General features: G+C 36.3%; 1 protein-coding gene across 2 annotated transcripts in view; it reads right to left on the reverse strand.

Annotated features, from left to right (window-relative positions):
* The window catches only part of PRR16 (proline rich 16), a 148150-nt gene that overhangs the window by 33208 nt on the left and 86998 nt on the right, over positions 1 to 27944 (reverse strand). For both annotated transcript variants that reach the window (XM_065661615.1, XM_065661616.1), the window contains exon 2: positions 8438 to 9310. In XM_065661615.1, coding sequence (XP_065517687.1) covers positions 8552 to 9310 — 759 coding nt within the window. In that variant the 3' untranslated portion in view covers positions 8438 to 8551. The remainder of the gene's footprint in view (positions 1 to 8437; positions 9311 to 27944) is intronic.

Consider the following 27944-nt stretch of genomic DNA (forward strand, 5'->3'; position numbering starts at 1 on the left):
AGCTAAAACACTCCTGTCTTTATATTAATCTATTAACTTTGATGTTGCGATGGCTGCAATTCATTAATAACTCTCCTAGAAAGATGTATTCTGAACTAGCAATGATAGTAAAATACTGGAGATGTACACTCACTGGAAGAAGTATTTGTTATCTAACCAAAGAGTTATACTATCAGCTACCATACGATCATTACATAAAGGCATCACTGTGGATACACCATACACATGTAAGATGGTACCAACGTATCTTTGCATGGTCATGTAAATGATCCCAAAAAAGAACCATTCACACCTGTTTAGGGACATGAGCCAGGCTGACATTTATACTATGCCATCAGAAGCTGATTTCTTCATACCCCTGCACCAAGCTGACCCTTCCGGCACTCTATCTTTCAAAGTTCTTAATCACAATTTAACTGCCTCTCCTGACATCACACATCAAGTAAAAGTGCTGATGTGACTAAATACTTTTAGCAGCATTTAATCAAGTCTCTGCTTTCTGAAGCATGAGAATTTGCATGCCATCCTTAAGGACATGCATAGGCCAGGGACAGGATCATATAATCACAGAATGGCTTGGGTTGGAAGGGACCTTTAAAGGTCATCCAGTCCAACCCCTCTGCTCAGAGCCTCTTTCAACATGACCTTGAAAAGTTACAGCAGGGGGGCATCTAATCCCTCTCCAGGCAACCTCTTCCAGTGTTTCACCTCCTTCATTGTAAAAAATTCCTTCCCTATATCTTACCCGAATCTGTCCTCCTTTAGTTTAAAGCCATTACCCTTTGTCCTGTTGCTACAGGCTGGCTAAAAAGTCCGTCCCCATTTTTCCTAAAAGCCCCCTTTAAGTATTGAAAGGCTGCAATAAAGTCTCCCAGTAGCCATCTCTTCTCCAGGCTGAACAACTCCAGCTCTCAGCCTTTCTTCACAGGAGAGGTGCTCCAGCCCTGATCATATTTGTGGCCTTCCTCTGGACCTACTCCAGCAGATTTATATCTTTCTTTAACTCCAGAGCTAGATGTAGTACTCCAAGTGGGGTGTCACCAATGCAGAGTAGGGTGGCAGGATCACCTCCCTTGGCCTGCTTCTTTTGATGCAGCTCAGGATATGTCTGGCTTTCTGGGCTGCAAGTGCACACTGCTGGCTCATGTCTGGTTTTTCATCCGCCAGTATTCCCAAGTCCTTCTCCACAGGGGGCCTCTCAATTCTTTCATCTCCCAGTCTGTACTGGTACTGTGGATTGCCCTAACCCAAGTACAGGACCTTGCACTTGGCCTTGTTGAACTTCATGAGGTTCATATGGGCCCACACCTCAAGTTTTTCCAGGCCCCTCTGGATGGCATCCCATCCCTCAGGTTTGTCAGCTGCACCACTCTGCTTGGTGTAGTTTGCAAACTTGCTGGGGGCACACTTGATCCCACTGTCTATGTCATTATCAAAGATACTGAACACAACATATTACAATACAGATCAATAACCACACTCCAGTCATGGTATCTGTCCCACCAAGCACTTCAGCTGGGCTGTCCCCTTTAATTTCGCTGAGGTATTTCACCCGTATTCTTTGCTGGTTCCTCTTACTTCAGGAGCCACTGTCTCACCTCCATAAAAGCAAGTCTCAGAGCAACAGCCTCAGTGCCCTCACTAGGACTGCATCCTTCTTTCTTTGGTGTGCCATTCCATGGCTTGTCTGGGGCAAGGTTAATATTATCCTCCTTCCCTTCAAATATAGTTTAAAGCTCTGTCAATCAGTGCCACTAAGTCAGGAACAAAGACCCTCTTACCCCTTTGAGAAAGATAGATCTCATCCAACACCAGGAGGCCTGGTGCTGTGTAGACCATCCCATCATCAAAAAAAACCCTCAAATTCAGATGGTGACATCAGCCATGGAGCGACATATTCATGGACTGGATCTGTCTATTTCTTCTAATGTCACTGCCTGCAACTAGAAGGATAGAGTAGAAACTCTCAGGCAGGCCTATAGCGAGATGAGGGTTAATAATGGACTCCTAAGAAGTCTTGTACCTTTTATGAGAAGCTTGGTTGTGTCCAAGGTGAGACATGAAAAAAGCAGATAGAATCTGTCAGTTCCTGGGATGCTCTTCCAAGACTTGCCACTTCAGCTGGGAAAGAACAAGCAGTTGGTAGCACCTGGAGCACCCGGCAATGGTAGCCTGACAGACACCCAGAAACACAGATTAATTCAACTGAAATGTCCCTAGGCTTGCACCCCTGCACCAGACCAAGGCTGCACAGATAGGAAGCTGCCTGGTAGATGCACATCAACTATAAATCATCAAGGAACACAAGTCAGATGAACACCACCTATCCCACCAGGGAAGTCAAGTTGTAGCATTCACGTCCAGCTCCTCCATGTACAGGGTTGACATCCACAGGCATGTCTACCTCTATCATCTATCTTGCAGTAAAACATAAAACTTTGTATTTTTGACACATTACTGTTGCGAAGCTAGAATAAAATTTGTATTCTGGACAGTTCATAATGTATTTTTATGTTGTTTTTATGTTTTCTTCCCACTTTTGACACCTATTCAGCAGCACTGATTAATCTGTCTGTCCTCCAACTCATTTGATTTTGCCCCAATACCAATGAAAACTCAGCTTTAAAATCATTCCATATATAGCTAGATGTGAGAAATCTTTAGTTTTCTCTTTGGCATTCTTTTATTCCTTTAAGTCCCTTTAAACTGAAAATTTATTTTGTTGGGATATTGCACCCTATACAGTCTCTAGTTTTAATACTTTCTTGTTCCTAAGTCAGCTAATATAAAATTAACTTCAGGGCATCAGATACTTCCTGAACCGAGCTTAGCAAATTCTCTAGAGGCACAGAATGTCATTACCCATTTCTATCACAAGTATTACACACTTAGAGGTTAAAACCTGGACAAGTGGAAACCCTGCTGAATGAAAGAAAATCAGTATTTTTATCCTTGCATTTTAAAATAGCAGAGTTATGTTATTTTAAATACTTGATTCCTAGTTTCCATTCATGGGAATTTCTAAGCATGTAAAGCCTTATCAGTCAATATACCATTAAAATTGTCTTAGGAAAGAAGTGTTTTATTTCAGTCTTTTGAATAGATTTACTACTATGTTCAACAAAACAGACCTCCTGAGCTACCAATAGGTCAGGATATTGAGGATAAAATACCTTTGGAGGGAGGTTGAGAGCCCAAGGGAACCTCACCCTTTTAGTCTTCAGGCAAAGATCAGTCTAGAAGGCCAGCCCCATTTGACAAGAAACTACATATATTTCTGATGGAAAACTTTCAATGTTGCTTGAAGAGATGATAAAAAAATGCCACTCTTTTATCTCCTTCAATATTCAAGCATGAAGAACAGTGTCGGAATCTTTATTCCAAATACTTAGAAGGAAAAGCACTGACCATAATACTACAAATAATTTCATCGCATCAGACATATCAAGGAGCCCTTCAATGTGTGAAATACAACCCCTTTAGTTTGTGACAACCATAGACACTTCAGTTTCAATCACCTGCTTAAAAGCAAACTCAATGACAGCATAGGGAATCTGGCTGTCCACTATCAATGCATGCCAACACATGGAACGTAAGTGGTTTCCTCTCTTGTCCAATTCTTGGCACTCACTGTTGATGATATGCTTGTTTCCAGAGAAAAGAGAACTAAGAGTAACTGGATATCCTTTATAAGCATTTTTGTTGTCACATCTAATAAATTTTAGTGATATTGATCCAAATTAAGTAAAGCTAAACAGAGAAGCAAACTTTATCCCATTCTAACACTACCGTGTATTTGTGGAGAAAGAAAGGGAGGAGTTGGAAAGGAGAAGATAATGAAGGGTACAAAAAGCCAAACTTTCAAACTACCCAAATACCAAGTAATTCTGGTAGAATTAAAACTTATGCTGAGGAAATTGTGTGGCTTGTGTTTTCTGTAATGCACTCAGGCACTGTCCTCTTACTACACTGACCTCCAGACATGACTGGCTATGCAAGGGATATAATGTCCCTTACATCTGATTTAGTATCAGGTCTAGAAATTCTGCTGTGCTAGGAATACAGTCGCTCTAGGAAGAAGTCTGTCATGGCATCCCAGTGCTCCTCCTCAGCAGTGAGATTATGCATCATATTTTCTTCCATGCTGTATCTAAAGGAAAAGTGTCAGAAATATTAAATTCCTACTAAGTCATTAGAATCTCCTTTTAAATTTATCATTCTCCTGGTCCACAGGACAGGATGTAAAGCAGTTAACCACAGTTTATTTATTTATTATATGCTACTAAATTTTATGTTTTCTATGCATTCATTAATAGATTCTATATTCATATGACAGCCAGTAATAAAACTCCCTTCCTGCTAATTCTGAAAGTCCTACTGAATGTCATATAGCTTTCTGTATTTCTCTACCTTCGATTCTAAGCACTAGAACTTACTTTTAATGAAGATATCACTCATTTTTTTCAGTTACATCCTGAACAACAAAAGTGACTTTTATTCTTTTGTTTAGTCAGTGACAGATGCAATTTCAATTACTTTCCTGTTTAGGTAATGTAGTAAAAGTTAAGGTTTCAGCAAATTTATTTATGAATATTCTTCAATACCTCTGTACTTTAAAACTTCTGTTGTAAATGGAGGCGGCTTTCAAATACAGATGAATTTTGGTGCTTTCAGCATGGCCTGATTCTACTTTTTCTGATTCTGCCTCTGCTATACCCACTGTTCCCACTGTGCTAGAGTCATTTTACAAGCATATGCATGTTCAATGCTTTAAATAAAAAAAAAAAAAAAGACCCCATTTCTTACAGATACAGAAAGGCCCATACTCTCTTATAACCCAAAATAAAAGAAGGAAAGCAAGCAAAACAAAAATAACTTAATCTGTTCATTTTTTGGTACTGATTCCACTGGACTGGTGTAACACAGTATGAGAAAGCTAGTCCACACAGATAAACTTTGAAGTTGTCTTCAGTCATGTCCTTCAAACATTTCATCAGTACAGAGATGTAGTACTGTCCAATGCAAAAGAAATGCATTTTCATCTGTAACAATTACTACATAGTAGCATGAGCATCTTTCTTCACGTGTCTTGTTATACATCATTGAGAAATAAATGATACATAGTTTTCTCGTTTTTTTTTTTTTTTTTTTTTTGCTTTGCATTACCTTCAATCCATCATTATTTCCTTATATCAGATATTTGTAAATCTAACACTGACCAGAGTGGCTGTCACTATGGAATCTTTTTTATAAACAAGGACATAACTGGAACATACAAATATACAAAAAACTATTTATGTAGTACCAGAAAGATTCTGTAACCAGTCCTTTTGCAGTGGGTGTAAGGAAAGTACACCGGCTTTGTTTCAAAGGTCAGCTTTTACTGATGTTGGCTGTAGTTCATCTTAATGACTGCTAAACACAAATGTTTTGTCTCACACAGATCTGAAGCAAAAAAATTAAAATTGTAAGGTTGGACCATGTAATCATATTGAAACTGTGAAACTACAGGAAAATAGTCATCTGTTAAAATTACAGTATGTTAGTTACTCCTTGGTGACAGAAGATTATATAATTTGTAGTTCCCATATACAATCACAACTGTATTTGCAAAAAATAAACCCCAAAACATTCTGTAGCCATTAGACGTATATACTGAAAGATTTTGTCATCATGATTATTTTTTCACATACTAATTTATGCAGGAAAGAGACAGACATGCACTAATAACTTTTTACTTAGGAAAAACAACATTGAACTGGAAAGGAAACACACTTCTACCAAAAAATTCTGCCACTGACTGGCTGTTTTCTTGCTCTCTTGTGCTTAAAGCATTGAAAATTAGGTTAGAAGAAATAATAATAATCCTACATAAAGAAAAACATGCTCTGAGTTTAATGTAGTCATCATCATGCAAGCACTGGTGAAGAATATAGTTAAACAAATTTGTTCAAAGTTTTTTGGCTTTTGTTGTTTTGTTTTTTTAATTTACCTATTACATTTCCTGCCTCAAGTAAATTATTTCTTCCGTTACTGCTTGCAAAATTGCACAGAAGTCAGCCACAAGATCAGGCAAACAACATCAAGGGCCAGATCTGAGTTGAGAAAACTCGTATAAAGATATAATTTCTTATTATGAACATAATTTACAACCAACAGTGCTGTGCTCAGACTGTGCTCAGTTCCTTAAACAGTCCTAGTATATACATCAAATATTTCATGATGAAAGAAAAAAAACCTCTTGAGGAGAAGATACAGCAATTTCTGGAGCTCTGCTTTCTATCTTCCTCAAGCAAGGCAGCAAAATGGTCCTGGTCTGTTACTGGTTACTGCTGCTTGCTATCAGTGGCATTTATGTTCTACCTCTTTTACTGGATCAGAACTGACTTTTTTCCATCTATCTGTAAGAAATATTTTTACACCAAAAAACCCAACCGATACATAGTCCTGCAATACCTTTTTTTTTGCAAAAAAAGTCCTGCAAAGTATTAAAGGTTCTAGATTCCTCTTCTCATACCTGCATGAGAGATTTTTATCTCATTTTTATAACCTGAAAGGAGACTGATTATCTCAACAGTAAGAGAACTGCCCCAAAATTTTAACAGATTCAGCATCACAAAACACTGGGCAACCTAAACATTGTCCCACCTGCTTATGCTGATGAAATATTGCAGCCCAGCTGACGGATACAGTGCAAGGTGCAATTTCTTAACAAAACCCTCCAAGTATGAAGGGACATGGGGACTTTGCCATACATGAATAAATGAGAAAAAACAAAGAACAGTAGGAGACTTGCACAGGTTGACATATACTGTGCAATGGACTGGTGACAACTCTCCTGCAGCAGGATACCTGATCAAGTCCATTTATTCCAGCAGCTCCAGTCTTAGCTACAAAGAGAGGTCTTCGACCAACATGAGCTAGCCATGTGTCAAATCATTTGAGATGAGGCATGAAAGCTAACTTGCATGTGCTCTCCAGATCCATCCCAAGACTACTACAGATACATTGTCAAAATTATGACTGAAACTTGCTCTCTTAGGCTTTTCTCCACCACAATACAGGCCAGTGAGATAAATTCCCTATTAGCTTTTCCAATTTAAAAACTATCACCATGTAACTGCTACCAAAGATGGATCTGAACTGTCGTTTGCATGCGCTGCGCTGCAGCATGCTGAGCGAGTAAAAATCAATGCTGATGCTGATGCTGCAGTCAAATTAAATACTATAAATGTACTATAATGTGTATACAATGAAACGGCTGGAAGATTGGCTTCCAGTTTAATATGCATTATTGCACGTAAACTGAAATTTACATTGAAAATCTGCTTTGCCTGTTCTGCCATACAGTACATTTTATATTTTAGCTGAAAAAAAAATCTTTTCTATAGCATCTGCTGTTGGCCATTTGAGATCAATCTGGCACAACTTTTGAAAACAGATTTATTATCAGATTTTCAGCACTGATCGGATGGTTTTTAACTTTAGGTCCCAACAATTCTCTTAGTGAGAATAAAAGAATGTTCTTTCATAAAATAATTAAAAACACTGAGGACTTTTTTCAAGTAGTAAGAATATTAATTGGGTTCACCATCAAAATGTAATAACATGTAAAATATCTTGTTTTGCATGTTAATGCTTTGTAATTTTACAAAGCTTTTCAACTTCAAAGCTCTTTACATAAATTAAGTGGATGTCCCTGAAGGCCTTAAGCAAAATTTTCTTTGCCTTCAAAAAATATATAGGCACCAGACAAAAGCCTTGTTAAAAATTTAGGACTGAGCTTTGTTGGTTTAATCTATTACCATTGTGAGATAAAATATTACTACCATTTTGCAGATGGAGCAATAGAAATGGAAGAGGGGGGAACCTAATGGGGCTATCCCTGTTCATCTGAAAACTCTGTAGCTCACCTTGGCTGTGGCACAACTGAGCAGGTGAGAAACAAAATGGAAGATGATTCAGTTTTTCAAAGCCATGTCAACCTTTCAATTTATTTACTTCCCCATCAAAGATCAAACTGCCTGAAAGTCCGATGATTACCTCCTTATTGCACTGCTCCACACACAATCCCTTTGATAAAGCAGTCAGGCAAAGAAAAAATGCATTTGCTAGAATTCAGCCAAAACTTGTTATCTGGTACTCCACTTTGCTTCATCAAATCACATTTGAAAAGGTACTTGTTAGAAACAGGAAGTTTCCCAAAACCCGGGAGCATGGTTATTCCCTTATGTCAGACTGAAATCTATCATGAACCATCACTCAGTATTTTCAACCTGAACTTTCTTTTCACTGTCTTTTAAATTACTCTACACAAATGAAACTGAAATACATGTTCACAACCTATAATTTAAAGCATAAATATTTTTTCAGCATCCTTTGCCATAAAGACATTTTTTTGTGAGTACAAGATCAACAAGTATTCCTCTGTACTTACCATGTGATTTTTATGCCACTTCACTTGGGTCGTTTTATTGCTCAAGTAGAAAGTGCTCATTACCTATTTATGTTTATATATAGGAAAAGAGAGAGTTGTTTCAAGTGGCATACATCACACTGTTGTTGTAGTTGATTTCCTCAGGATGGTTTTCTGGGGTTTTGGTGCAGTTTGTGGAGGCACAGTTGCAGGTCTTGGAGGAGGGAAGCTGTTACTGGGACTTAACCCCAACCCTCCATTTTCCAGAGGAAATGCAGGCAGTGGAGGTGGTGGAGGTGGCAGAGGAGGGCACTGGTGAGGCAGCTTTCCCATAGCACGCGCAGGGTCACTGTGCAAGTGCACCTCCCTGTTTTTAATGTTATACCGAACATCACAATCGGGGCAATAGCCGTGGTACTGCACTTTTTCACTAAATCGTACCCGTTCCCTTGCTCCAGGCTGAGGACATCGTTCTTTCTCAGGTCTGTGCATCAGAGGCTGCATTACAACTTTTTCCAAATTATTGGCTGGTGTACAGCATATATCTCCATTTGGGATGCGGTTGGGCCCAACTGGCAAGCCCCCATTTCGCAGCAGGGTGCCATTAGTCTTGACAGGGTTGGCTGAAGGAGGCAGCCTGGGAGGCTTGTCACACTTAACTGGTGTCAGTCGTGGTGGAGGAGGAGGAGGATTCGGCTTCCGCAGCACGGTAAGGATAGCGGAGGGGTGTGCAGGCTGCTTGATGAGCGGTGTGCTGCCCCGTAACTTGACTTTCTCCAAGCTAGAAGCTGTTGTGCTGCTGGAGCTGCTGTTGAGTGTGTCCGTTTTGGAACTGTCTGTCATCTCATCCTCCAGCTGCAGGTCAGACGTCAGTGTGTCAATCTGGTCAACCACCTGCACAACAGCCAGAGCAAAAATGGTGAGAACAGCTTGCCCAGGGAAAGCACAGGAAAACAAAATCACACTCCACTATCAGTTTTGTCCTTCTCAGAACAGAAGCAGCCACTTTTTTTTTTTTTTTTACCATTGTTTCTTTTTTCTTGCCAACATAATAAAATAACAACAAAACCAAAAATACAAATGGGGCTGGATAGTTTGCTAGCTCATCACCTGAATACAAAAGAAAGATAATGTTAAAAACTTTGGAATGAAATTCCATTTCTTTCCCTCTAGGGTTTACTTGGGAATATCATTGTAAGTGAACTGTAATCCTTCAGTATTATGCTTTGCCTTCCAGTCCAGGAGGAGACTGAATTATTTAACTTAAGCTTCTACAAGACAGCTTCTGAATCCAAATCTTTCTCAGAGTACCTTTTAGCTCTCACCTTTCACACAGTCTGTATTTAAATATACATCTCAGTATAGGTGATCTTATACACCTACAATTTTGTTTGGTACAGTCTTTCTTTACAAATTTTTATCATAAATATGGTTTTGAGAAGCAACTTCTCTATTGCATTAGACTTCATTACCTCCCTTTACAAAATCCTGAAATAGCACTTGCTGCAAGAAAAGAGAAAAAGTAGCTTGGTTTTCAAAGTTGCAAGCATTTATTAACTCATGCACTTTATATCAAGATTTCCTCTACCTCCCGTATTCCTATTTGTAGTATCTACAATGTCAGATCTCTTCTAGTCTTTCGGACTCCTTTTTCTACTCAGTTTTTTATAGGCTATGCAACTGATGGTGGCTTTACTGGGTAGCAAAAATTTGTAGTGCAACAATTACAAGCCCTTCCTGAAAAGTGCATTTCTCTCAGTACCTATTGAACACCATACACACCACATGAAGTAAGTACACCTTTAAAAACTAATCTTCATCCTTTATGTCCTCACAGGGATATACATAATCAGTAGCTGAAAAGGTACTAGCTAACTTTGGTGCATGAATAAAAACCTTGTGCCATTGCTTAGGGTTCGATATTCTGGAGGGAGAACTGGAGGGGCTGGTTACCTGAGTAGATCTGAAAGGAAACTAGATGCCTCCAGTTGTGTAATTGAGTTAATCGTTACCCTTCCAAGACTTTCATTTCTACTGCTTTCAATAATTTGATCCTAATACTACTGATTTCTAAGAAAGCTGTTTTTTGAGGAGTATAAGCCATATGTTAACTGAAAAAAAAAGTGAAAATAGTTACTGAAGGCAAAATCACCACAGAATTAAAATGCGCTTTAGCTTCCACTACTCAAATCATAGTAAGAGTTGTGTAATCTAAAATTCACAAAAACTCGTATTCAAAAATCCAGTTTAGTGCCTTCCTTCTCCCAAACCAGCAAATGTTGCAGATAACCATGATTCAGAAAGACAGCTTTCAAACATCTATGAAAAAAATCTACAATACTTTTTCTATCCAAGACCAAACCAACTACTTATTTATTCACTATTCAAAGCACAATATTATGTTGCTTTTCAGTTTCTATGTTAGCATTTTGTTTTTTCTCTGATAAAGAAAAATTATACCCTTAAATGACAGATAATTCCTCCAAATATTCACCATTTTAATTATTAGTCTAGAAGTTGAAAGGTACAGTTGAACTCTGGTAACTATCAGATCCCAAACATCTCCACCAGGGTAGAGTATAAGTAATCTTGAAAAAATTCTTGGTAGATAAATCACATCTTTACTAAGACAATGCAAAACTCATAGCAAGAACAAGAGTCTACAGGAGAAAGAATGCACAATATCACCTTACTTTATCAAGCAAAGTAAGGTTGTTGTTATGGCAAACCAAGGTAGCAGGAACTTCTCAAAATGAAACAGTGAATCTAAAGGAGCAAAGAAAAGGCACTCATATCCTGGGCAATAAACCTGAAATTCAAGCACCCCTCTGCAAGTTTTATGTGGATTTGTATAAATATTAAGGTCTGCCTACCTATGGCCTAAATATACTATTGATGCCCCTCCTGGAATACAATATATAATCTTTTAATGAAATATAATAAGTATAGAACATATTGATGCATCAAAACCCAAAGAAACTCCTTGGCATGCAAGGAAACAAAGTGCCATTAAACAGCTCCAGGCAAGAGAGAAAGGAAACGTATCTGTAAGGATACTTGTCGTGGTTTAAACCCAACCACAAAGCTCATTCACTCACTCCCCCCTCTTCTTGCCCTCTCCCTGCTCCCGGAGGGACGGAGAGGAGAATCGAAAAGAATGCAACTCCCACGGGTTGAGATAAGAACAGTTTAGTAACTAAGGTATAACACAAATCACTGCTGCTACCACCAATAATAATAATGATAAAGGAAATAACAAGGGGAAAGTATATAACACCTCAACACCAGCCGACCAATAACTCGTCCCACTCCCCCCAAGCCGAGCACCAAATGATACCTCCTCCAACCCTGCAGTCCCAGGTCTTCCGGGTAACTCTCCGTTACATCCTGGGCATGACGTGCTGTGGTATGGAATACCTCTTTGGCTAGCGTGTGTCAGGGGTCCTGTCTCTGCTTCCTCCCAGCTTTCCCTTCTCCCTGGCAGAGCATGAGGCTCAGAAAGTCCTTGGTCAGACTAAAACATTCATGTTATCAGCTCTGTTCCCAGACCAAAAGTCAAAACATAGCGCTGCACCAGCAACTAAGGAGAAAAATGACTGCTACTGCTGAATCCAGGACAATACACATAGGAGCACTGGATCGCTTGTACAAATGTCAGTACATTGGTCTATGTTACAGTATTAGATAATACTAGGTGATAATATTTGGTTGATTCACACTGTTTAATAAGAGCTATATTAAAATGCCAAGAATAAAAAATAGCTTCTTTTGCAATTGGTTTATTGCCACAAAACCTATTTTTAATTTTTCTTAATTTTCTACCATGAATGCCCCCTCATACAAGGCCTTAGATATTAACATAGCACAAGTGAGAAAAAAGACAGTCATGGCCCACTGATATGGCTATTGTACAATTCGCTATGGATAAATCTAATGGAGATCATCCAAATAATATACTAAATTCTCCTTACATTAATAAAATTCATTCACAATTTCCAATACCAAATTCCAATAAAGAAGAAAATAAAATAACAAAAATGTATTTTAATTTTATTTAAGCCATGGACAGAATTCTCATCACTTTTTGTCTTTTTTATTTATTTTTTTTTCTGCAGAACCACTCACAAATGATGGCTTCTTTGCTTTAGGCCTCATGTACAACAAAAATTGTCCTTGTTCCACACTGCATAAAATAGATATACTCCATGCAATGTAATTCTAGAGAAACAACATTTTATTTTGAAAGGGATAGACTGAAGGTGATATTCCAGTTCTTCTGAGAAGATGCAGCTGTATTTATGCAGCACGCGTGTCATAAAATGGCAGCAGACCTTGGTGGTGAGAAAATTAGCATCCATTCGAACTGTCCTTCGGACAGTGCAAAAAAGTTCTAAGAGTAACAGGAAAGTCTTTTATTAACTGTCCTTGAATTTAAATGATTACAGAGTTTATCTCTTGCCCTTTGGGAAATGTGTAGTACACATCAGAATTTTTTGTCACTTACTCATTCGTAAAACATAAAACCAGCATGAAATGACTCTGACATATTAAGTTTATTTGTCCAGATTCATTCCCACCACCAGTTGTGATTTTATTTACTGTTATAACAGAGAACTGGTGACTAACACAGGGAAACTGATGTAGTTAAAAAAAAAAATAAAATGTGGGTTTAAAAAATAGCTTCAATTTCACAATATGGAAATGCTATGTAAGAGAGAGAATATTAAGAAACAAAAACACTGCTCCAGTTGTACAGAATCTGTCCATTTTTCAGTTCTGGAATATAACAGGACTTGATTCACATGCACAGGCAGGGAGAGAGACATCCTTTTATAGCCTGAGGAGCTACTGAGCCATTAACTGGATTTGAGCTTTGCACAGATGCCTACTTCTCTCCTGCCAGCAATATCCTGAGGCTTCAAACTCTGTAGGATCTGTTGTGACACTCCTGCATGAATCAGGATATCAACTCATTCCTGCCTCATTTCTGGGTCATTACTGGACAACAATATTAGGTGCACAGTGGTGATAGAGTTGGATTTCTCTAGCTGAACCAAGTAATTATTCAAAGTCTGTTAACACATGTACAGACCCAAAATATTTTCTCTTGGAATCTAAGTAACTCAATAAATCAAATCTCTTCTTATAGCATCATCTTAGTTTTAGGAATATGTGTGAAGCTTTCACATGATTGTTTGTTTGTTTGTTATTTGCTAAGTAATCAGAGGTACTTCCCTCTTCCCAGCAAAATCCAGACCTTTAGAGAATGCGACAGATATCTGAGACATTTTACAGACAAGCAAAATAACACATCTTTGTCTACTTTAAGAGCTTTCATGTTTGGATTGGACACAGAAGACTAAAGAATGAGAATAAAATGATACCAAAAGGAAAATTATATATCTGTGGTTAAATCTGATATTTATGCTTAATTTTATTAGATAATTTTCATGTTAACTTTCTGCTAAATAAATGCTACAAATACTATCCACCAAAGAAGTAAAATGAAAACAAATGAATAAATATAAATGGCTAAAAGTTCAGCAAAGAGTACATGTGGAAGTCAAAACTCCATGATCCAGAGAGGACACAAATGAAATAAAGTCCCTCCCCTCAGGAGGGTTATATCCTTTGCATGTGCCACAGCTAAATTCACTACATTCCCCTCCCCTCCTTTGTCCCTTCCACGGCAAGGAGAAATGGAACCTAATTTAGACTAGGAATATGTTTATAAAGTTGTGTGAGCTAAAAAATTGCAAAAAGAAAACAAAGGGCTATATAGGAGACACAAACAGTCTACTTAGAACAATATTATGAAAAAAATTACAAAAAGCAGGTGCCCAGGCAAAAATAAAAGAATAGAAAAGTCATGCAGAAATATTACTGTAGAATCTTATCCCAGCCTCAAATGATTTCTAACTCAAGGACTCATCAGACTTTGCATTAAGTAGATCTTGACATATTAATCTACCATGAACATGCTTAGTTTTGCTTGAACCATATAAGGTTTTAGCATCCAGAATATCCTGCAGTTTCCCACCTTCATTATATGATATACCACCTACTCCTCTTTTAGCCTGGAAAAAAAACAGAAGCTTTCAAAGACAAAGTGCTTCATGGACTTGTAAAGCCACAGCTATGCAAGCCATCTCAGTCTTCAAATTTGCTTGTTCATTTGCTTTTTACTCAAATACATGATAAATGTCTATAGAATAAAGAATAACCTTACATAAGGAAATGAAGACTCAAATAGCTGACTAGATTCAGGAGCTCTTCTGCCACAACTAGGAACTTATAATAAAAGTTTTACAGTGTATCCATCAGAATCTTCATAGATGAAGCTTTATTAATAAATAATCATGTCTATTTATGCTAAGATATTCTAGCACAGCATTGGGGATGAATGCAGTATTTGAGTTAATACACACTTCCACGCAGACTCAAAGTTCAACTTTCAGGAGATGACTTTTACAATATAATCTCAGACAGCTCAGTCACTCATCCTGAAGCACCAGAAAAGGGCAAGGTTAGTGTGCAGGCTGTCAGTATCAAGGTATCTAAAAGATCAGCACCACCCTAAACAAACTTACACACATCCTAACTCAATAAATAAATAAATAAATAAATAAATAAATAAATAAATAAATCCCAACCAAAAAAACTCATACAGTTGTTGTTGCCAAAGGAACTTTTTGTTAAAGAATACTTTAGGAACCTCAGCAAACCAGCATTACCTTCTGGAGTATATTATACAGTTGCTGATTCAACCTTACTTTCTGTAAAACAAATGAATTTAGAAATACATAATTTTCAGTGACAGACTTGACTAAACTCTACTCTGACATTTGGAAGTATACTGAACACCAAGCTAGGCTGGATGTAAACATATAAATGGAAATTTAATAATATGATGTACTCTTGGGAATCTAACAAGGCCATGAAAGCTTATCATTCTGACTCAGCGTTTCAGAGAAAGCAAACTGGGAAACTCATATTCAAAATATGAAAAGAAAAAGGCTTCTTTTCCAAGAAAAAGTACAAAAGTAAAAAAAAAAAAAAAAGGCAGTAAGCTGCTCTCTGTGTTCTCCTTTAAGAACATAACAACTATGGTAATTCCTCTGTATATCCTGTGTATGAAGTCTGCTGGTGACACTGCTTAGATCAGACAGAGAGATGAAGGCAGGTATAGGGCAGGTATTCACACCATGAAGAACTGTACAATTATAGTTCCTGTCACACACACAAGAACCCTGATAAAATTATGATAAACAAAAACTTTGAGAAATTAAAGTAAAAACACCAACTGAACAAATCCCTTTCTAGAAAAGCAAGTTCAAAGTATATCTGTAGCAATAAAATGGCTGTTCTAAAAATATTACTGAAATAAGACAGAAGTCCTTATGAATGGGAACAGAATTTATTTACACTTCCACTGAAATACTCACAGCATCGCATACTTATCAATATAGGAAAGTAATTAATTTCACAAAAGTAAAGGGCATTTAATCTGGTTTTATGTCACATCTAGATACAGAGAGATGATACTTGTCTTAACTCTGGTAAGGGAGTGCAATGATTTTACAAGTAGCTCATAACACAGGCTGAAAGACAAACTGCAACACAGACTTCACACTAAAAAATAAGTCTCACCTTGAGTTATCAGACATGCCTTTCCTTTGCTCCCCTCTCTTGTCCATAATGATGCAGTCACTAAAACTGTAGAAGCAGTAAACCAACCCCTGTATTTGAAATAACAAGTACAATGTATATTTCTGTGGGAAGCAGTGTTAACCGAGAGCTGTTCAGGAGCAAAGCCCAAGAGCAGCAAGTGAATGCGGCAGTCTTGTCCTGAACATCAACAGAAGACTCAAATCTAGAAAGAAGGGCTTTTAAGTATTGGAAAAATGAATGAGGACTACATAATAAAATATAAAGAAAGCTTTATTTCATATGACTTACAAAGAAATGGCAACTTTATAGGAAATCAGCAGTTTCCTCTTTATTTTTATACTGAAGTCAATTATACTTTTTTGGGGGGGGGTTGGGTTTTTTTTTGTATTCTTCAAGTTCAGGTTTGACAGTGAGATATAGTCTGTGAGACTATTTAAGCTCATGAGAGTAATAGAAATCATGCTAATTTTCTTTTCTCAGGAACAGAAATCTACTGTTGATCTTATCTCACTATAATAAGGAAAGTGTACAATTACTTTAGTATTTGGGTTTTGTACATTTTTCCTAAATTTGTGGAATTATAAATTACATTTATGGAAACACAAAGACTGCATACTCTATTTTTATGCTATTAGATAAGAAAAGAAAACATGCTGAAAAGGATGAACCTGGACATGGTAAATATGTATTTGGTCAAATATATTTGCATGTAATTTTTTAATTCATTGACATAAATCACAAAATTTAAAAGACAAATTGTTAATCAGTAATCAATGCTTAAATGTATACATAAACAGAAGTAAAAAGGCTTCCCTGTAAAAGAAAAATAAAAAATATCAAGACATTTAATGTGGAACCTTTGTGTACATGTCTAAGTAACAGTCCTTCGCAGTGGAATTTTTTAATATAAAGAGGCTGGAGAATACTAGAGCTGTGAGACTTTGGTATGTCTTCTGAATCAAATGAATCTTTCTAAATCAACATTTCAGAAGCTGCCACTTACTATTGCTCTTCTCTCTTAAAACATGTAACAAAATTGAAAACGGCTGCATGCTGACATGCATGTGCATTCTCATTAACTTCTAGTGTTTTCTGAATAAATATACTGTGAAACAGCTGAAAATGCAGTATCATAAAATATTAGACATTTTAGTCCCTACATAACAACCTTTGCTACAAACATTGGTTCATAATTACTAATAAGACAGTGATTTGCCTAGTCAGGCATCATACTAATTTAAATGAATGCTAAATATTTGTCTAAGCTCTTAACTATTAATGTCAACAGCATGAAGAAGTTTACCTTCAAGTATGTGCATCCCCAGACTACAAAGCTCACCATGGAAAGTTACCCTGTACAATTACAAAAAAATGTCGCACTAATCACATAAATAGCTTGTTAGGTACAGTCTTCAGATACATTAAAATAGCTATTAGGGGAAAAAAAGCCCTCATAGCATTATAGGCCTTAAAAAGAACTTAAAATATTTAGCATATCCAAAAGAACTGTCTGAGAAGCTGGTAAACAACTCTACTGTAATTTGTGTTAACTCCAGTCTTAAACACTGGATATACTTCTCTAATTGTAAATAAACCACCCCACTATACAGAGTACTAATCATCATCCTTCCTTTTCCCCTGACAGTACAAAAGAGACTGCAGAAATGAATGTTTAACATGTTTTTGTTCTGAAACTAGAAAGACGTTCCCCAACAACAGCCAGTATATCTTTTTGGAGACCAGATGTTGGGCTGACGGATTTTTTGATTGAAAGGATTTTATTAGTGAAATAATACTCTGAGTCTAGATGGCCTCCATATTTTAATATTGCAGGACCATTTCTGTTATAGCTCCAAAGCCACATTTAAAACCAAATGAAATGTGCAATGAATTTACATTAATTTGGAAATACTAATTCCAAGCCTGCTGGACACTTTATTTTAAAAAGTTTCAACAGAGCTGAACAGAACTGAAGGATTTAGCTTAGTAGACACATTTCTAACCAGTCCTTATGGCTTCAAAACATGACCCAAAACTGCATAATCCATTAAGTTTCATTCTAATTAAAAGTTTGAATGAATGCAAAGTTCAAAGAAAATTTTAGATGAATTGATAGCATTGTCTGTTTTTTAAAGTGAAAAAATACTAAGGCAGTAGGCTATTTTTCTTCAGATATGCCTGTAATACCCCTTCTGTTGAAAGAAAGAGCTTTTGTTTAGGAATTAAATTGAACAATTTGCCTGGTTAGAAACAGTGTTATTGACAATGATGATTGTTATTAAAAGGCTATATAAGTCCTTCAATTGGCAGTTCTTAAAATGGGTAAGCTGCCTTCTCCGCGTTGCTCACCTAGTGAACTGCTGGCAACATCTGGAAGTGTGCTGTAGACAGTGATCCAAGAATGAGAACAAAGAGAGATGTTGTAATACTGAACATAGTGAATGCTTCTTAAGACTCAATTGGACTTTTTCTCATCTGGGTGTACCAAGCAGAATACATAACAGGAGATATCCCATGGTGAGCTTAATAAATCAATAAATAAATAATAGTAATGAATCAGCCAAAACTTGCTAAGGTGAAGTAATTGCTTTGGGCCTTACAGGTTTGAAACGAATACTTGGTTGCCTTTTAATTATTAGTTGCTCCAAGTTAAATTACTTCTGCTCACACTGCATCTCAACATATTTAAGGAATTTAATTAAAAGTCACAAATATTCTATCTTAATATTTATGGATAATACTTTTTTTCAATTTTCTTTAAACAAAATGCTTCATGTGCACAAGGGAAATACAAAAATAAGGAGTTTTTTCTCATCCTTGGTTCTAGATATATTATACATGTCAAAATGCTATAAGAGTTTATTGAGTCTCAGCTCTCCATGGCTTTCGCCTGATTCAGTATACTAATAAAAATATAATGAAGTCAAAACTTTTGTTCCCTTAGTTGGATACCTAAATCTGATCCTTTTAAATAAATAAATAAATAAATAAAAATGTGTGTGTTTTGTTTGGTTTTTTTTTTCTTTATAGATAATATAATTAAATGTTTTAGCAATAATTACGGTATTCACATTATCATAATATGCACATTGCCAAGACAGCTGTTTAAAAAAATTCAATGTAATGTTACATGTTTACACAGACAGTTGATTATAGTTACAGATGAATTTAATAAAAATCACTTATTTCAGAGCTTGAATAAAGCTTTCTAACTGCCTTCAAGTAAAAAAAAAAAAAAAAGCAACCAAAAACTAATACCATAAACTAAGGATGCATAGGGAGCAAAGGTGAAGGAGCAGAGTTTGCAGATGTTTGCACTGAAAAACACAGTCTGTTTGCTGAACCTTAAAAATGCTTATCTAACATCTTTGTGATGTCTTTAAGATTTAGGAAGTCTTCCCTTTTCAAATCTAGTATTTCTACTATTAATCACCCCACAGAAAAGAATCAGGAAATCTGTACCTCAGATACTTGCAGCAGTTTTGAACGGGGTAACTCTTTCAAAGTAAGTCCATAGTTGCATTACAGCAGGAAACTGGGGTAGCAGACTAGACTACATTGATGCAAAGAGTAGAAAATTATTTTCAAATAGATTTGCAAAACCAAGTGGTTTGCAGTGTTGGGGAGAAACTCCCTGCCTCGGTCACTCAGGGCAGAGAACTGCAGTAAAGATTCAGCACAGCTACTGCAAATTTCTAGCCAAAGATAAAGTCAAAATGATTCACTCCTTGAAATAAACTGTTGATATTTAGCCTTTGAAGCTTTATTCTAGTTTTTGGCTTCCCTACAAAGCATGTAGTTTAGTCAGCATGCCGATAAAAAAAGCTATGGAAAATTTACTTTAAAGTTATGTATATTAATAATTATTTTTATATTGACTATGACAAGACAAGGAAAATCTGATCAAAATCTCATGGAAAGAAGAAAAGAAAACATCCAAGTTTTCTATGTTTGCTAGCCCTTTCTTTCATGTTGTCCCCTGGAATTTATAAAACATTAATAATATTTACTCTCTCACTTTTTATTTATATATATATGTGTATATATGAATATACATATAATATGCAAGCAGCACAATTTATGCTCACAGCAATTACACAATCCCTGAAGTGCTAAACCATTTCTTTGATTGCCACCCACATTACTAATCTACTTTGAAGAGTCCTCACATCCAGTCCTTGTAATTCCCAATCCCTTTCTGATAATTGCACTACTTGTGGCAGCAGGAATGAAATACTTTGTACCTATTATGTTGAAGTGGTCCTTAGGTGTAAAGAGTGATATTTTTCCAGTGCTCCTGGCAGGATACACAGAGAAGCACTGGGAAGACAGATCAGGCGCCTGCTTCTGCTGCTCATCTGTGAAGGTCATCTTGATTTGCTTTATTTCAGATAAAAATGCTGTCCTACTATTCAACAGAACATGGCCGGTGAGAAGTGTTATGTGCAGCAGATCTCTGGCATGTGCATTAACACTTTACCATAAATTTTACCTGCTAGTGCTGTATACAACATAGTAATACAGCACTAAACAAATAATCATTTTGTTGTCTGCTATATTAATAAAAATAAAATTATATAGGTAAGCTTTATAGCTATAATTCATATTTTAATACTAAGACTCAAGATTTTAAAGCAAGGATTTGCCCTTTTAGCAAAGCAAATATAAGCTGCAAATGTAGATACTTCAGGTTCAGACTGATAAAACAGGTCTGTATACTAAAGAGGATATGTCTAATACAAGAAAGTGCTGCAAACTCTGTGGAAGGTATCAGCTGTACTTGAAAAATAATGCAATCCTGAAATACTTAAAGAAAAAGTAAGTACTGCAAACTAAATTTTCCAATGAAAATTACTGAAAACCCTATGGACTTGCAATTAGGTTTTAAAAATGCATCATAAAGGTTATTAGGTTTTGTTAAAACAATTATGTTTATTTAAGTTAAAACTGTATGATCTGACACATAAGACAGCTCAAAAAGACAGAACTCTTTCTTCACACGTAGATTGTGTCTTCCTAGTAAGACATAAGATGTTTCTTTTGGACTAGATGTAACATATGAAAGACAAGAATTTGGGGAAAAGGAAAATTTAACATCAAATAACATTGAAATTTATTTTAAATTATCTTTTAGATACTGTAACTTTATACATTTAAATTACTACTATCTAATACTTTATTGGTACAACATTACTACTAGGTACTAAATACTGCTATTTAATATCAGTGTCTGACTTCATTGTATATTTCTGTGCACCATGATTCCGACACACCCCAACTACTTCTTGACAGAAAGTACTGGAGAGAATGTCAGGAGATAAAAAAACACCTCTTGCACGTACAAACAAGGATCATAGTTATTTGTACTTTTCTTAACGTCTGAACAGTTAAGACAAAAGCACCTCTGTAAAATATGACAAACACTGCTAAGTGTTTAAGTTCTCCTCAACCTTCTCTCTTAGATGCAGTATTATACAAGTAGTATATGCATATTTCACACCTGGTACCAAATATTTATAATTTATCTAGTTAAGCTGGTGATCAGTGTATTTTGCTTGTTCTTTTCGCTAGGTTAGTAATACAGACTGAATTACATTTTCAGCCTAACAGTTACGACAGTAGCCTATTTTCATTGATAAAGCCATTAAAAAAAAAAAGTATCTACTGATGACTCCTCCACCTATGATTACAGCAGGTAGTTTTGCTGCTCTTGATTTTACATTGTTAAGTATTTCTAAGGTCAAACATTTTCCCCCTTCTCCAGAGGAAGAAGTGTAAAAACAACAAAACCTTGATCCATTCGAAAGTTACTCATATATGCCTATTTTTTCAACAAATTTTAAAACATTTGCCCCAGACCCCAAATTTCAAGCAGAAAACCACATCATTTTCCTCTCTCCCTACCCCCCCACTCCCCTTTTTATTTTTCTTTTAAGGAATCTAAATAAATATACTCATTAAATGAGAGATTAAATACACCCATATGTGAGATAACAGTTGAAGTACAAACAGAGACAGGGCCTATAAAATCTGTTACAAAAGAGAACATGGGGTGAGAAGAAATTACACGAAGTACCAGCAAAACAGCAGAGTAAACTGTCCTAGCAGTTAAACCATGTTATCTTTGGTAATGAAAAACAAAACTTTCCAATTGAGTTTCAGAAGAATTTCAGGCTTCAGCTTTCTTAGGATTACCCATCTGAAAATCACCATGCTTTGAGGGAAGATGACAGCAAAATATCAGGCCGCAAAAAAAAGTCTTCAGTATGAAAATATCACCACATTTTTCATATTTTCTACTGATCTCCCAGGCTACTTCTGGGAGAAGTAGCTACAGCTTCATTACTGTCTGGATTGGTGCTCCAACTTTCCATGCAGTACAAGCAAGTTATACAGCAAGTTAATATATGGATACACAGTGATTTCTATCAAAAACACTCAGACTTCCTGAAGCTATCATGTCTCTATATCCACTTCATTGTCCGTATACAAGGTTACATAAACTGTACACTATGAATTCTCTGGCCCTGCTTGTTCCTAGATCTCATAAAAACTGTGAACACTCCCTGTCACCCATAACAAAATTAGGAATAAGAAAAACATAATTTTTGACATAAAATTGTCCACAAACTCACCACTGAGTACGTTTTTTTCTTACATCTTAAACAACGCAACCTCACCCATCTGAGCATACACTGCCCTTTTCAGACATAACTGAGCTTCTTGTACTAAGTTTCAAGAGACACTGAGACCCACTAGTTACACAGCACACAGGTAATGCAGATCTAACTTAATCATTTGGTTTAAAGTCATTAGAGAAAACTAGCTTTTCCTATAAAAGACTATCCGAATTTGTAGTGAGCACAAAAATAAGCACCAGTGTGGTGTCTCAGAGACTAGCATAAATAATGATACACTGTACAAATACCCATTCATCTCAAAGTGGATATTACATTGAATATTATAAAAAAAAATATACATATGCTGCATCTATATATACAGTCACAGCAGAAAGGTAAGGAAGCCACTGAAGTATAATAATTGCTCAGCATATTCATAAGCCTGCATTGTGTGGGCTGCCTTATGCACAGGAATACAGGAATTAAAAATTTCTACCTTCTCTAAGGCAAAAAAAATCTAAATCCCAGAACCAAGGCAGTTTAAAGTACCATAAAAGAAAAGTGCTGGAGTACTACTTCCAAAATAAGAAAAACATTTTCTGTCTGTATTAAAACTAAATATAAAAAATCAATTGAAAACTGGGTGCCAAGAAGCATCAGCTACAGGTTTTTTTCACTTGAAACTTTAAGTAGACCTTGAACAGCATCAAATAAGCAGTGAGTACAAGACAGACTTTTAGGGGGGGTTTTTGTTGGTTTTTTCTTTTTTTTAAAGTGATAAAAGTGATTGAGGTTAAGTGGTAAGGACTTTCCTTCTCTAGTGAGACTGTGAATATTCAGGTCTTTCAGAAGCTTAGCAAGGACAAAGTACAGGTATGTTCAAGTATGTAGTTGCAGTTTATAGGCCTTCTTAGAATTATACAGATAAATGAAGTTAATAGGCAGAATAGAGTCCTAACAGTTAAAAGACTGGATCTTTTAATCATTGCAACCGTAGTATGATTTCTGTAAAAGAGTACACCCACATTACAGATAATAAGGACTTACTTCCCTTCTTAATTAAATCAATATATTTTCTATTCACAGACTTCAGATTCTGATTCTACAGATAAAACTTGCTTTCTCACGATCAATAAGTATAATCTGATATGGTAGCCAAGCAATCTAAAAAAAAAAAAAAAAACCAAAACAAAAAACAAACCACCAGAAAGAATAAAGAAAACATCATGATGATATAAAGGAGGCAATAAGGGAGGGAGGTCCATGAGCTACCGTGGACATACACAACATGTTCATTCATGCTAACAGTTTTTACTGATGGAGTGGAAGACAGAATTGCAGAGCATAAGAGTCTGTATTTTTTTCCTCACCAGGCTCTAGTAAAATTGGGAAAAAAAAAAACAATACTACAGTTCTTTCCATTGCTGCTAAGAGCAGAGGTACTTTAATCCTGCTCTCTAAGGACAGACTTTAGATAAATCATGAACATATGAATAAATAAATCCAGGTTGTTTAAATCAATCTTCTAAAGAATACAGATTTAAGGCAGGCTGCAGTTATTTGTTGTACTCATAATAAACCAGGAGAGCTGACTGAAAGCTATACAACAGACTTTTTTTTAAAAAAAGCCCTCAGCTTAGCTAGGCACCCAAATGCATATCACTCTCAGACTTACAAAAAGAAGCAAGCAGTAATATCTTTATAAGACCACCTGATGGCTGGAACAAAGCCCTCTGGCTTTCAAACATAAAGGATTCTTACTAAGTAAGAAAAAAAAATAAAGAATTTTAGGTTTTACTTCTTTATAGCATTCTGCCCAGTTCAAGACAGCTACCTCCTTCTCTCAATAAAAATGAAAGCTTTGGAAAACGAACAGGTATAAAACCTTACTGGCTCATCCAAATTCTTGACTAAAACCAGACAAAATACTCCAACTTCTCATTTTGTGCATTACACCAAAAAAAGAAGGTGAAAATGAATTCATGTGATCTCAGAAATCAGGGGAGAAAACATTTATTTTCATTATGAAAAATGAAGGCACAGCTATCTTCAATCCATGAGCTATGAAATATCTTCATCAAAGTAGCAACATTCAATGAAAATCAAATTAAATTTTATTTTTTGTTGACTCACATTGCCTTGACAAACTTTTTTGCAGTCTGTTATTTGCAACTGCCCACTACACTGATCACTTTTATCACACTACTTTTAATCTTGCACCTTGCTTTGATTAAACGTGCACAAAATTAAACACAGTTTTCATTATCTCAGTATCTGATATTTCAGACACCTGTTTGCTCTTCATATCTTTTACTATTACCTTTTGCCAAACAACTTTCCTGTAGACAAGGGTCCAGTACAAGACATTTAACATCTGAGCAAGAGCAAAAGCAAAACCATGTTAGTTCAAAGAGTAACTGGCATTTACATTGGTCAATTTGTAAAGCAGCTATATCTAAACTGAATAAAAATCACTTCATTAGTATGCAGTAATAAAAGAAAATTAATTCTTTTTCCATTGAGCTCCTGTTCTGGTCACTGGTTCAAGTTCATGAAATCTGAACATGGAGATTTGCTAATTGCTATGGTTGCCAAGACACTGGTACTCCAAATTGCAGCATTGAGAGGTGCCAAAGTAACTGCCCTGGTAATATTAAACAAAGCATTAAAATTTTCATATTCAATAGTAAGTACCATGCCAGTGCAAATTCCAAGTACCAAGTAAAAGTGTAAGAACAATTCATATTTTTCAAAGCTTTGTAATCATTAGTGGAACCCAACTCTTTGAAGAAACATACTGACTGTCCTGACAACTACTTTATGCTTCAAAACTACACAAGTAATGGCCTTCCAAGGAGTTAGCATATCACTGAATGGCAGATAATATTCTTGTTCTCTAATTAACAGTCAGAAAGTGTATAACATACTTGCTTTTCTTGTATGCCTTACAGCTAGAAACATTGAAACAGAATGATTGAAGGGACAAAACTCTCATACACTGATTACAGCCACACGAAAGTATGACACTATACAAATCATCCAGCTAACAATATATCCATATAATCTCTATTTCACTTTTGCCAGTACATTATCAACAAGATGACAGAAGGAAGACTTAGAAGTGCAAATATTCAACAAAATACGTTAATTTTTAAATATAACAACAAAAACTCTTCTAAGGATCTTGGGAAGCCACTAGAGTCAGATATAGAAAGATCTGTTCACCACCTGAATGTAAAGGAGAGATGAAACATACTGAGCGGCCCTCACAGACCAAAGCCTCCACTTTTTCGTATTCACTGCTTCTGTACCAGCGCTACTTTCATCTGTCAGGTAGCACCATGAGCAGAGCAAGAGCTGTGCCCAAGCACTCTCCCTGTGCCCACCCTGCAGTCAACAGTGCAACATCAGCCACACATTTCAGACCAGCTGCACACTATGAAGTTCTGCTGCCCTAACAAGCATTAGCGAGACCTTAAGAAAAGTCTCCCCCTCCTTCACTTCTTCTCCCAGCAAAACCAACACTGTGCCAGTGAAAGGGAGCTCTTGCCTTGTGATCTCTTCCGTGCAGGGTGCGCAGTCATGCCTTTGGAAAAGCCTCCTCCATTGGCCTTTGCTGTGACTTCACTGGAAAAGTCTCTGCTGCCATCAAGACTTACATTTTCTGCCCACTGGAAGCTCCAGCTCTGGCCATCATCCTGTGTTTACATTAGTTCTGAGATACCTGGGAGATACTGATACATCAGCACATACCAACTGACACCCAACTGAGGAACAACACTGCAGCTTCTCTTGCCTCACCGGTCTGACAGGTATAGAGACAGAACAGTGAATAAGATGTTACTTTGTCCTTTAAAACCCCATAGGGTGAGCTCAGGATTTGTTCTAAGGGAGGATCCTATGAACATGTTTTTTACTAACTTCTGAATCTTAACCTGTAGAAAAGAATCTGGCTGCCTTGAATGACAGAACTGTTTATTTAAAGGGTAAGAAAAACTCTAAAAACATGGTCAGTACTGAAAAATAATGTCTTCTAATTTGATTTTTTTGAATGCCCCAAAAATTATTTTACCAAAATATAGGTGTATAGGCTTGGATAGTCATCAAAGAATTCAAGAAATTACAATTTATATTGACTTATAAAATAATTCTGTACTTTCTTGAAGTACAGATGTATTTCCATTATCCTGGTTTAGTGGGTTCAAATTCAGTATCCTTTCTGATTTCATCAGCTACATTTGCACTAAATACTGTTTCTGATAAGATGTTAATTTTTCATTGACATAAACTTCACAAAAAAAACCCAACCCAAACAAAACAGCTCCCTCAAAAAAACCAAAACCCCAAAAACAAACCATACCACAAAATGTCTCTGCTTTCTTGTAAATGCTTGTAGTCCTTCCTACTGTTGTGTAACTTTTCAGGGTTTTAAGTTTATAGCCAGTTTAATGAGAATATAGAGTGCTGGGAGTGACACTATGTTACAGAAAGCAGGCTAGTAAGTGCCTTTTAGGGAGATTTTCTGTATTTAAAAGAGATAGCTTTAGAAAGTTGGCTGGGTTATTTAAAAGGTTTTATATAATACATTACTTGGATTGCTTTTATTCACCTTCAAAGAGTGAGTACCTGCCCATAAAAAAGTCACAGAATTATGCACATTCACACACCAATGAAAATATTTCTTTTGTCAATATATGTGTTTGGCTAGGTACATTTATTAGAGACTGAGAAAAAAAAAATCAATACAATATTGTATTTCTACTCATAGGAATAATGGCCTAGTACTACTATATTTAAAAATATTATGATCTGGGTTTATTTCTCTGCAAAGCTTCCTATGCATCAGAGAAGATTTACATAAACAAGACTAAAGAGTACTCAGAAAATTCATTATCATTTCCTTTGAAAAGGAGATATAACCAAACACAAGTTAACTTTTTAATATATTTCACTGGTCAAACAGCATTTGTGAGGTGACTGAAAATGAAACGCATTTCACATGAACATCAGAGTGCTGGCACAAGGCTCAAAACCTATTTCACCAAAAAGGTCTCATTGGTGAGGAAGTGTTGACTGGCTGTGCATGTCCAGGGACATGGTCAAATCCTGGGAATTTTAAGTGTTCTCAAATTGAACAAAAGTGGGAATAAGCCATTTAGGTTATTTAATCTTTACCGTATGCATTGCCTCATCTCAAAAACTGTGCCATATTTCTCTGGTGTATGACAAATGCACTT

Source organism: Lathamus discolor, chromosome Z (genome assembly GCF_037157495.1).
Source record: "Lathamus discolor isolate bLatDis1 chromosome Z, bLatDis1.hap1, whole genome shotgun sequence".
In the NCBI taxonomy this organism is placed as follows: Eukaryota; Metazoa; Chordata; class Aves; order Psittaciformes; family Psittacidae; genus Lathamus; species Lathamus discolor.